A 13,173-nucleotide genomic window follows, 5' to 3' on the forward strand; every position below is an offset into this window, starting at 1 on the left:
CAAAGTCTCTTGCACACATCCTTGTGGAGGGTCCATTCGGTTGGAATTACTTGCCCTTTCCGACTGACACAATCTGCTATGACGTTCAAGTCGCCTTGGATGAACCTCGTTACTAGGGAGATGTCTTGACCTTTTGACCAGATGAGCAGGTCCCGTGCGATCTCGTACAACGTCAGTGAGTGGGTACCTCCTTGTTTGGAGATGTACGCCAAGGCCGTGGTGTTGTCCGAGTTAACTTCCACCACTTTGCCTCGAAGGAGAGACTTGAAGCTTTTCAAGGCCAGATGTACTGCCAACAGCTCCTTGCAGTTGATATGCATGCTCCTCTGACTCGAGTTCCACAGTCCTGAGCATTCCCGACCGTCTAGTGTCGCGCCCCAGCCCACGTCCGATGCGTCCGAGAAGAGAACGTGGTTGGGAGTCTGAACAGCCAGGGGAAGACCCTCTCTTAGGTTGATATTGTCCTTCCACCAAGTCAGACAAGACTTTATCTTTTCGGAAACCGGGATCGAGACCGCTTCTAGCGTCTTGTCCTTTTTCCAGTGAAAAGCTAGATGGTATTGAAGAGGACGGAGGTGTAGTCTTCCTAGTGACACAAATTGTTCCACGGATGACAGCGTCCCTACCAGACTCATCCTAGCCTGACTGAGCAGCGTTCCTTCTTCAGCATCTTCTGGATGGATAGCAGGGCTTGATCTATTCTGGGGGCTGATCGTCTTGTTGTTTAGCAACGTCCTCATCAGAGGGTTCCTCATCCGAAAACTGATGAGGAAACGGCAACGGAGTGGGCAACGTCTGGCTCGCTGAGTCCGGTCGCAGTGCATGCGTGACGGAGCCGGACGCAACATCATGGAACTGCTGCACAGTCTGTGAACTGTCAACAACCATGGGTGCGCGAGGAAGCACAGCGTCAACCCGAGACTGTCTAGACCGTCTGGGTTGTGCAGTCAACACCCTACCGGGTTGCTGAAGTTGACGCACTGCGTCACAAGTCACCTCTGCTGGTTGTTGAACGTCCTGAACGTCAACAACCACCTCCGAGCGTCGCTTAACGTCAACGTGCGGCTGGCAACACACACTGGGTCGCATCGGTGGAGGAACCACCTCAACTGGCAGACGCGAGTAGGTTACCTCAGCGTCAACAGGGCGCACAACCGACCGGTTGGAAGGTTGTTGGCCAGAAGGTTCGGTAGCAACCTTCTCCGCATTAAAGTCCTCTATCAAGGACGCAAGCTTGGACTGCATGTCTTGCAGCAAAGCCCATTTAGGGTCTACGGGAGCAGGTGCGGCAACAGACGGGGTTAGCGACTGAGGCGGTACCGCTTACCATCCCTGAAAGCCTTGTTTATGCATGACATAATTGTACAGCAAAACTTCAAAGGCTCGAAAACAGCTGTGAAGTTGACCTGTAAAAAACTTGGAGCGTCTCCTAGCCAGGCGCCAGGGAGAGTCTACGAGAATTGAGAAGTCTATCTGGGCAGAGGCATGAACTCCCAAGCCGAGAACTTCTCTCGTGTCATATCAGACTCTCGCTCTATAAGCCAGTTTAAAAGAGGGGAAAGCAAAGGCTGTATCCCCCAAACTCCTCCTGGTGAAAAACCAGTCGCCTAGCCAACGTAAAGCTCTCTAGGAGAGCGAGAGAGCACTAGCTTAAAAACAACGGCTTCGAAGTAGCTAGGCCTAGTGTAAGCTCTGACGTTTGGGCGAACGAGGAGCAGCAGTTACAAAAAGATCCGGACAAAGATCCTTAAAAAAAATCATCATGATTTAATTAAAGTCCATAGGGGGCTAAGCAGCTTTAGGCTCCTCTCCATCTGACAGAGTCCTCAAGGGAATATCAGTAGGAGGGGGAACAGCAACTTCCTCATCTACAGGAACCTTGTCCGATAAAAGCTGAGTCTCAAGCAAGGGAGAGACCTACCGTGGTGGCAATGCTTTACAAGCAGAGTCCACACTCACTGGTGCATTAGTAGCGGACCAGAACGCAACGTCATGTAACTGCTTGACAGTCTGTGAACTGTCAACAACTGAACTGTCAACCACAACAGGTGCGTGAGGACACACAGCGTCCACTCGAGACTGCTTTGACTGCCTAGACTGAGCAGTCAAAACAACTCTAGAATGCGGAGGTTGACGCACAGCGTCAAAACAAGTCAACTCCGATTGTTAGTGAATGTCTTGAACGTCAACAGGAGCATCAGCAAGTGGCCTAACGTCCAAATGCGGCTGAAAAACCACACGAGACCGCATCGAGTGTGGTTCTAAACAACCTGACTGACGTGACGTAGCTACGCCAACGTCAACAGTAAGCACAAAGGAACGTTAGGTTGGCTGAAAGCCAGGATATCGATGAGATAAACGGCTAGACTCAACGGACTAATCGGCAGAATAGTCTTCCATAAGGGAGGCAAGCATATTCTGCATGTCTTGCCATACAACCCATTAAGGATCAACGGAAATGGTTGTGGTAAGAGACGAGGGTAACGTCTGTGACCGCAACACTTTGCCAACAAAAAAGACTCTCGGAGTCTGTGTTACGCTTTTGTTAGGCGGCGAGCAGTTATCCGATGACTGCATAGGGTCAGAGCTGTCCTAATGGCTGTAACCAGGACGCTGGACCTGTCCTGAAAGGACTGACTTTCGCTTAAGGGCTTCAAAACCTTGTGACAGGTTTCTTATGCGAAAAGCCTTCGGATGACGAGGAGAAAAAACGTCTCTCTCGTCTTATGGTAGGGGAGATCTTGGTAAGATACACCCGATACCATAGAGGGAAACGTCTGTTCGTTGATCAAGGCCTCTCGAACCCATAAGTCGTTCGACATTACTTCTCCCCTGGGCTTGGGAGCATGCAAGAGGTCCCAGACTAGGTGAACGACAGGCACGAACAGACGAACCCTCGGACGCAACACTGTAACACTTTGCGCATATCACTTTATCACTTCGATTTTCTGTTTTGCACTTATTTCACTGAAATCGAAACTTCTACTGATTTCTACCTGAAACACGCAATTCTACCCTTCATTAAAAGGTAGTAATTGCGAAATCAGTCGTATAATGCAAGCTCATTAATACCAGCAAAAAACAGAAAACATATTTTAAGATAAAAAATTCAGTGGCTGGGAAAGAGACTAAACACTAGTTCATATAAACTACGTTTTCAATCTCTCACCGCACAAAGCCTGGGGAGGAGAATAAAAAACTAAAAACGTTTTATCCTTCCTCCCCGTACAGAGACTAGGGACGAGAGTAACACGAGAACAACGTTACCCGCTTGAACGGAACGTTTTCTCTCCTCTCTCTACCTCCGTCTCTATCTCTCTCTCTCTTTCTCTTGATTTCGCACCTAAGAGAAGAGCCCAATAATATCTCGTCAAAAAAACATGTTATTTGACTAAAGGAAAAAACTGAAAGGTTTTTCAAATAAAAAGTTCCTTTAAAATAGAATTTAAAACATTTAAGCTAAGAAAGAATGAACAAAACGTCAGAATCGATTTACTCTTACTGCAAAGTGAAACCGTGATACACTCTCTCTCTATCGTAACGATAGAACGCATGTTGAACGTCCTGAACGTCAACAACTGCGTAGCATAAATAAACTAAACGTTAGTTCATCTTTGAAAACAGTACGAAGACTATCAAAGAAAATCTTTCATAAAATATTACATTTAAAAAGTTTTAAATCCTTAGCTCTTTAAAAGCTATTTACGATATAAAGGGCTCAACGTTGATTAACTTCGGTTTCCAAGTTAGGACCGCCTACTCTCAGGAAAGGTCGCATATAACAAAACATTAAAATTTATTTTTATATGTTTATAATAAATGGAAAGTTAATCGAAGAGGCCTAATAAAGGCGGAGAGATATAAAATATATAGAGGAAAATCCATAAATAATTTATAACGTGATAAGATAATTACTAAAAGCCTAAACACACTTCCGTCTAAGGGAAGGGTCGGCCATTTAAAAGTGAAAGAAAGTCCATACTCTCTTTGTCACCATAATTAAATCTATCCAAAACGAGTTCAAGATTTATTTGAAGAAAAACCCTGCACAGCGAAAGCTCAAAACTAGAATATAGTACTTCACCAAATAGATGTGAAATCTCCAGTTTAGCAACAGCGAGTAAAGTATGTCTTGTCGACACGTCGACAGAGAGAAAATTGAGTCTTTGTTTACATAAGAGCTGGGTATCTGGTCGACAGATGGCGCTGTTGGGCACACCTGCAACCTGTGTAGCGATCGCTGGCAAGTTTTTCCGTAGAGTTGTCTGTCGAGCAACAGAGTTGCAGCTATATATTCACCGGCTAAGTTAAATATTTAAAATGTTCTTGTTCAAGCAGCTTCTGGGTTACCCTCGTACTACAGCATTAGGAGGCATGAGAAAGATAAACCTCAACTGATAACTCTGAGGAGCACTAGTTGAAACTGCTTTCCTTTGAGCAGCTTCTGGGAAATCCTCGTACTTTAGCAATAAGATGCACGGGATAGAAAACCCTCACTGGTAACTCCGAGGAGTACCAGATGCAACTGTAGGAACGAAGGGAGCAGATGCAGAGAGAGCTGCAACTGAGGGCACGAGAAACTGTTGGTGCATTACCTCCAGAGTCTCGGAAAGGACGACTGTGGTCATTCCTTAAAGAGGCAAAAATGTACTCCCGCTGTGCCTCCTGTAGTACTCTTGAAAAAATCCCTTCCTTAGAGGGGCGACCCTAAAGCCTCAAGGAAGGCAGGAGTTTTAGCGTAAAGACATTGTATGCACCTAAGGGCTGTCCGGAGGTCAAACGGTCATCACTCTTACTCGACCGTGCTATCGAGGAGAACGAATGAGCAGAGTCAGAGTGGAGGGATCAAGCCGACAGTGAAAAAAAAGTCGGGACTTCTTCACTGTTGAGGAAAACCCCGCCGGAGAAGAATCCCTTTAGACTTCTCCCTCCGTCATCTACCAAACCTCACCCACTGGGAGGATGGCTGCTCCTGACACTCATTACAAGGAGAGTCCTGCAAGTAGGACAAGGGAATGGAGATCTGTCTCAATAGCAAACCTGAAGGTGCTGCATTGGCATCCTTCACGGACGAGACAAACCAGCAATATGAGATCCCTGAAACCCAAACACTCCTTGAAAGAACAAAAGTAAAAGCCAGTTGTTAACGGGAGAAAGAGACATGTCTACACTACTCCAAGCCAAAAGCAAAAGTGATGATATATCACAGATGAGTGTGTGAGCCTGGTGGCCTGTCTACTCCTGCTAACTCGCAGTGGGTGATTATACCTCACTTAAAGTATTATGGCTAGTTACCAGCTTCCCTATAAAGAGCGGAAAGGTTTGTATTGAGAGTTGGAACCAAAGCATCTTTGTATATAGTTTGCTTCATCATCTTCCTCTCTTCTAAATCACTTTAATAACTTAAACACTGCAAGCTTACTGACTTTAAGCTTGTAGGATATTTAGATCTGAATAACAGTATATGTACCTGTGAATCAGAATTGCTGTACTTCTCATGGTGAGAAAATTGTTTTGTCTAGGTAATAGACAGTGTGACCAAGCTATCTTAACACACCGGGATGGGGGATTTGCTACACTTATCATTATCACCATCACAAGCTAATCTACAACCCTAGTTGGCAAAGCAAGATGCTATAAGCCCAAGGGCTCCAATAGGCAAAAATAGCCAAGTGAGGAAAGGAAACAAAGAAATAAACTACGAGAGGAGTAATGAACAATCAAAATAAAATATCTTAAGAACAGTAACAACATCAAATTAGATCTTTCATATATAAACTATAAAAACTTCAAAAAAAATAAGAGGAGAAATAAGATAGAATAGTGTGCCCAAGTGTACCCTCAAGTAAGAGAACTCTAATACAAGACATTGGAAGACCACGGTACAGAGGCTATGGAAGTACCCAAGACTAGAGAACAATGGCTTAATTTTGGAGTGTCCTTCACCTAGAAGGGCTTCTTACCATAGCTAAAGAGTCTTTTCTACCTTTACCAAGAGGAAAGTAATCACTGAACAATTACGCTGCAGTAGTTAACTCCTGGAGCAAAGAAGTATTGTCAGGTGTATGAGGAGAGAGGAGAATGTATAAAGAATAGGCCCGGATATTCCATGTATGTATAGGCAAAGAATAACTAAAAAGAAGGATCCAGTCAATGGACCCAAGAACTCTCTAGCAGTAGTACCTAAATGGGTGGCTGGTGCCCTGACCAACCTAATTGATCAGCTAACTGAGATAGCCCAAATGGAGAGTACCCATGGAAAATTCTTAAGGAAAAATTATTTTTAATTCTTGTGAAAACCAGTTTATTTAGGTCATTCATGTTAGTATAGGCTACAGATATAAAGTTGCTGTGCATTCAAATCATAAGAAATCTATAGTACATTTCCAGAGTAATCTATAGCACGTTTGGTACATCATGTAATTTCTTATATAGCTAGGCTACAGTATAATAGGTTTGAGAAACAGTATGTTAAGTTGAAGATATGCTTAGAATAGGTTAGGTTTGGTTTGGTTGTTTTTACTTATTTATTGAACACCTACAAAACCACTAAAACTTCCATAACTCTACAAATTTAGGAATATATATAGAAAAATATTTTTTTTCAAAATGATTCTCAGCTTGTTTTGACATATTTGATGCTTAAATGTAATCCATTCTTCAACATTAGTAAGAAAATAATTTCTGATCTGTATCTTCAATGTCTAATAATGGACTCAAATTGTGTAAATTGCAATTAAATTTAACTTTAAAAACATTGAAAAGAGTGATGTGTGTAAAATTATAGTTAAAATAAAGGTTAGAGGTTAAAGGTGTCTGGCTTCAGTTCCAGTTACATCATAGATGCTCGCTAGAACGTCAGCCGGGCAGGCCCAACCACCCACTGTGGTGCCCAAGCACAGCAGTGGCCTCCCCAGTAGACAGCTTAATCTCACGGTCCCGAGCTGGGATCGATCTGCCGCTATGCGAATGCTAGGCGAACATGTTACCACTGTACTAGCCAGGAGGCCAGACTAGAACAAGTTGGTCTGATGAAGCAGTATACATATATCAATTTGGTTGCGTATGTATTGACCTCAAAATAACTTGAAGTAACCAAACTTACTTGGATTTCCCTACAGCACTATCCCCAAGGCAAATCACTTTAACGCAAAGTTCGCCTTTCTTCGTCTTTTCGTCGTAATCCAAATTTGTCGACTCTCCTTGGGCATCAGTTTCATTATGAACTTCTTCAGACATTCTAAATGTTGTTTTATTACGAAATGTAGTATGACTTTTGCCAACCAGTCGTATTCTTTGGGGGTTAACTTTGCTTTTGATACCTTTCAAGTTTTGCGACAATGGTATGTCAGATGAGATCAGATTCACGTTGAGGCTTTGCCTTTGCAACGGCGCCTCTGTGTCTTTTAGTTTTGTGTGTTCCTTATTTTCATTAGTTTTGTTGTAGTATACTTTTCTTATTTTCATCACAAAAGATGAATTTTCCTACTGTTTGTGCACTATCTTCTTCGTATGGTTGTTCGAGCTTAATTGTTTTTATTCTTATATCACTACACTGTGGACAATATAACATGGTTGGCATTTTCTTCTACATCACAGAATAACCGCTTATATTTCCATCTCGGTGTCTGTTTTTTTTTTTTTTTTTTATATATTCAAGCCCAATGTGTTTGTCCTTGCTCTGAATAATATCATTGACGAAAATGTGTTGTTATATACTTCCTCCTCCTTGATTTCACTTCTCCAGTTTTTATACAGAATTAAACTCTGTCATCTGTGCAAATGCAAGAATTGTGTGCATATGGTATAGTTCCATACGTTTCATAATTACATATTATAGTGCAGATGCTATTTTCTGCAGAAAACAAAAGAGTCCTGACATAGAAAAAAATTGCTATAATACTATATAACATTTATGTTACCTTTTTTAGGTAATTATTTTCTTAGAATTATAAATTACAATAATTAATCAATGTGCACGTTGCCACATATGTTTATCTACGATAACAACAACAACAACGACGACGACGATAATAATAATAATAATAATAATAATAATAATAATAATAATAATAATAATAATAATAATAATAATAATAATAATAAAGATTTATCCCTACTCTTTACAGACGTTAGTCTGATAATAGCAAAAATATAGAGACGAAACTTATACATAAGAATACTAATAGATATGGTAAATCTATGTAGACATGTGGATTGTGGGTTAGTAATAAACAAAATAATGGCCATATACTGACATATAATATGAAGGAAAAAGCAGAAGAGATAGTGATCATAATAGTAACAATCTCACTAAACTGATATATAGCCTGATTTTTATATGTAATTTCAGGCGAATTTAATTTACTTAACCTAGCCGTTGTCTTCTTAGCTTTTTCCAATCTTTCATGAAACTCAAATTATGAAGATACTATATTAGAGATCATAGTTCCTAAATCTTTAAAGTATTCAACCTGATTAACAGTTTCTCCTTTCAACGATATTTCATCCTCCAATGCATATTCCGTTCTCATCATCTCTGTGTTTCTTCTATTTTCTTGAGCCTAATCTCATGTGATATTTTATGCATTCTGGTAAGCAAGCTTTGCAAGTTCTGTGGTGTTCTGCTAATAAGGACAGCGTCATTAGCATACTCTAGGTCAGCTGATATCTTGTTACCGATCCTTGCCAATTAACTACTATTTAATTGATACTTGATAATACTGCATTAGTCATAAAAATCAAGGTTTCTAAAATGCTTTTCTATAAGTAAAACTATATATATATATATATATATATATATATATATATATATATATATATATATATATATATATATATATATATGAATCAAAGTTTCTAAAATAATTTTCTACTAGTATATATATATATATATATATATATATATATATATATATATATATATATATATATATATATATGAATCAAAGTTTCTAAAATAATTTTCTATTAGTATATATATATATATATATATATATATATATATATATATATATATATATATATATATATATATATATATATATATATATGTATATATATGTATATATATATATATATATATATATATATATATATATATATATATATATATATATATATATATATATATATATTACTAATAGAAAAACATTTTAGAAACATTGATTTTTATGACTAGTGGAGTATTATCAAGTATCAATTAAACATTAGATAATTGTCTTCTGTAAACTACAAATTAAATTAAATTAAAAGTATAGAAGCCGCTAATAATCTAAAGATGAAATTGGAACTGAAGAATGAATGATAGATATACCAAATCAAAAGTAAAAGCATAGTAGGCTTAAAAAAACTAATAGCCCCAACTTGACCGATATTGCGATTGAGTTTATAGCAAGGATCAACATCATCAGTATGTTTTTGGCAAATTAACCAAGTAGGCCTTTCGGTCTTATGATAGTCACCGTATACTAGTAAAATTGTAATAAGTCGTATAAAAATCTTCCAAAAGTATGATTTTTTTTCTGCTGTTAGATGTCATGATATTGCGTCTAAGTTCCTAACTGCTCACTATGTAAAATAAATTCCCAGACACTCTATTACAAAATAGATAGGTGCAAAGCTTCTAAATTTATACATATCATTATAATCAGGTTTATCTTACTGGTATCAGAACTAAATTACTCATTAAATGCTTAACCTCTACTTTTAGCCCATTCAGGTGGGATAACACGTTGCTATAATCAGGTTTGGGAACCTATTTTGGTTGGTTGGAACTTTTTTTTCTCTTTTTAATTCTTCTTTCATATGCATTCCCCCTCTTATGTAGTCTATACAACCAAATCCCTACTCTGATTTTGCTTATGTCTTGTTTCATTAACTGTCCTAATTTTGAGCATGAATATAAATGTTCTGTTGGATCTTCATCTTTGCATAGGACACGCACATCGTTTGAGTATTTTTTCCTTTAAATTTGCTTTTAGTTTGAGCATATTTAATCTTGCCTTCATTATAAGGATTGCCATATCCAGATCGATTTCTCTAATATGATGCTGTGGGCTATTTCATTTTTAAAACTTATTTTTTTCATCACTTTGTTTTTTTCTTCAATAGTTTCGGCAATGTCAATTCAAACTTTAGCTACTTTGTGGTGCCCAAGATGGAATAAGATATTATTCCATCTTGGTGGTGGCATTGGTAAAATCCTAATTGGTGATGATGGTGATCGCCAAACTAGGATTCGAGTCTCGCTCAAACTCGTTAGCTCCTTAGGCCGCTGCAGCATCACCATCCTTGTGAGCTAAGGATGGGAGTATTGGGGGTGGGGGATAGGTCTATCTGCTATCTGTTATCTGCCTGGGCCTCCTTTGGGCGCTGATCTTATGTGTATGTGACCAGTCTCTAAAGTAATGTCTTGCTTGCTAGGGCAATGTCACTGTCCCTTGCTTCTGTCATTCATGATCGAGTGACCTTTAAACTTTTAGGTTAATTAAAACTCCCCCAACGGAAAAGAGCTCCTATGCCCCTGATTTATGTGTCTCTTACTTCAATTGTCAAAATCTGGTCACCCTGATTGTTCCTGCCCTTCATATTTTATACATTTTATACATTACTTCTCATAAAATTATCTAGTTTATTTGTTCCCTTATTTCAAGTCATTTCCTTGCATCACTGTGCTATTTCCCTGTTGGAGCCCTAGGACTTTTATCACCCTGTTTTTCCCACTCATACAGCAGATATTTATTTTTCATAGTTTATATATGAAAGATCTAATTTAATGTTGTCACTGGTCTTAAAATATTATATCTCTGTGAGAAATTCCTCTCACAACGATTTAACATAACATTTTGCGTGTTCATACAGGTTATTGATAGATTTGTTATTGAGAAAATTATCGTTTGTCGGTAATTGGCAAACAGGAATTATGTTATTGCATTTGTGTCTTTATTCATGAAACCGAAATTTGCATGTCTTCGTATTTTGTAGAAATATGTTATTTGTTGCATATTATGATAAGAGTTAAAGAACCACATCTTACAAGAGAATGACACTCTTACGTTATTGTTTGTTTCATGCATGACTATGTTTTTAGGATGTCGCATTTTACGTATGGTCAATCACCGCAAAATATGCTTACAAAATGTTAATAGATGTTTCAGTTTTAATAATAAGATTCTTTTATGTACTTCTAGCGAATGTGTTGTACAGCGTGTGGTAGTAGATGAAGGTGTTACTAACTTGTTTACATCTCGCCAGAGAATCCACTAGTTGAGGTCAAAGGTTAGAAGACAACGAGGGCAGTGTTCGCCCTATGATTCACCTAGTTCGCGCTCCTCCATAGATGCAGGGTCGTGACACTACCCATGATCATATTTGTCACACACCACCAACCAGCTAATTACATTTAAAAAAGAACGTGTTTAAAATTGCATACTGTGTGTTTTGAGTTTGTTTTTGTGTGTGTGTTTTTTTTTTAGTTAATGTAAATCTTGTTGGCAGTCTTATATACTTTATAATTGTATAACTTGTCTCCTTTCCTCGTATAAAATCTGAATGCATGACGAAGAAGACATTGCTGGACAATTTAAGCAAGCGAAGAAGACAGCTTTTTGCTCAGGGCCTCAGGCTCATACTTTGAGCTGATCTGTTATTGGGTGTCGTGGTGGTTGTGTGTGTACGTTTCGACATCCTCCATTGTGTTATGTCCTTGTTTTAATACAAAGTTGGTGATTAAGAATTGATCTGATACTTACTTAACAACAAGATGTTCATACTAAGAAGTTTGTGCAACTTATAGAAAACGAGACTACAACTGCGGTCCTCGTCGGGAAATCTACCCGTGAAGAGAGAGAGAGAGAGAGAGAGAGAGAGAGAGAGAGAGAGAGAGAGAGAGAGAGAGAGAGAGAGAGAGAGGAGAGAGAGAGAGAGAGAGAGAGAAACTTGTCTCGTATCTTTTTGAAACTTATGAACTGAGTTCATGTCAGTAGGGACTTCTCAGTAGATGAAAGGACTTGGGGTGTAGTCCTATTGTTGGGAGTTATATGACTGTAGTACTATTGAATATCGGTTATACTAATTAATGGTTTATTGGGGGAGAGAAATCTCCCGTTATTCCTTAGAAGCCGTAAAAGGAGCAGTGGTAGTTGTTACGAAAAGACTTTTGTAGCGGCTTTATAGTCAGTAACAACATTAAGTATATAGTCCACTTTATCCATCTTTTTTTTTTTTCACCACAATCTTGATTGTTTTTTTTACTTCTCTTGTAGTTTACTTATTTCTTTGTTTTCTTACTTCACTGGGCTATTTTTCCCTTTGGCTTACAGTATCTTGCTTTTCCAACTTTGGTTATATCTAAGCTTGTAATAATAATAATAATAATAATAATAATAATAATAATAATAATAATAATAATAATAATAATAATAATAATAATAATAATAATATCTATGTTCCAGCTAATGTTGTAGCACCTTACTATATAGTTAGTAATAATAACAATACGGTCTCCGGCTTCTGTTTTTTTATGTTAAAAGACAAATATATATTAAAAAAAACTACTTATAACAGACATCACAATAAAATTAATAAATCATTTGATTAGCTGTTTTAAGAGAAAGAAGCAAACACATAAGTTTTTATTTCTAATGCATAAGGTTATTTAAATTGATTTACGAATTATTACTTATAGTTCGTATTCTCTTGAATTAATTTACGAAGTGCTACTAATACATTTTATTCTCAATTTGAAAGGCGGAAAGTATCGGGTTAGTTTCAGTAGTCAGACCAGTGTTGCCAACTTAGCGTGAAATGCGCTAGATCTAGTGCATTGGCATCACAAACGACGCATAGACTCTCTCTCTCTCTCTCTCTCTCTCTCTCTCTCTCTCTCTCTCTCTCTCTCTCTCTCTCTCTCTCTCTCTCTCTCTCTCTCTCTCTCTCTCTCTCTCTCTCTCTTGAAATTTCTGAAACCATAATTGTTACTCGACATTGTAATTTCGGGGCTGCTAGTATAATAATATTTACAAAATTTATACATAGTATATAATTTTTGTTTATTTTTCATTACAAATTTTGATAAATTGCATTACTCAGTCTGTAGTTAATAAAGTTTGAACTTGTGTGACAATCCTATAAGGCAATAAGTGTACCTAATTGCACTGTATGTCAGCCGTA

At 38.2% G+C, this 13,173-nt stretch overlaps 1 protein-coding gene across 1 annotated transcript in view; it reads right to left on the bottom strand.

The window, feature by feature from the left end:
* LOC137645018 (rab-like protein 2A) overlaps positions 1-7,615 on the bottom strand; it is a 102,405-nt gene extending 94,790 nt beyond the window's left edge. The window contains exon 1 of the mRNA XM_068377885.1: positions 7,106-7,615. Within this exon, the coding sequence (XP_068233986.1) occupies positions 7,106-7,467 (362 nt within the window). The 5' untranslated portion in view covers positions 7,468-7,615. The remainder of the gene's footprint in view (positions 1-7,105) is intronic.
* Between the last annotated feature and the right edge of the window lie 5,558 nt (positions 7,616-13,173).

This window comes from Palaemon carinicauda, chromosome 8 (genome assembly GCF_036898095.1).
Source record: "Palaemon carinicauda isolate YSFRI2023 chromosome 8, ASM3689809v2, whole genome shotgun sequence".
NCBI classification, from domain to species: Eukaryota; Metazoa; Arthropoda; class Malacostraca; order Decapoda; family Palaemonidae; genus Palaemon; species Palaemon carinicauda.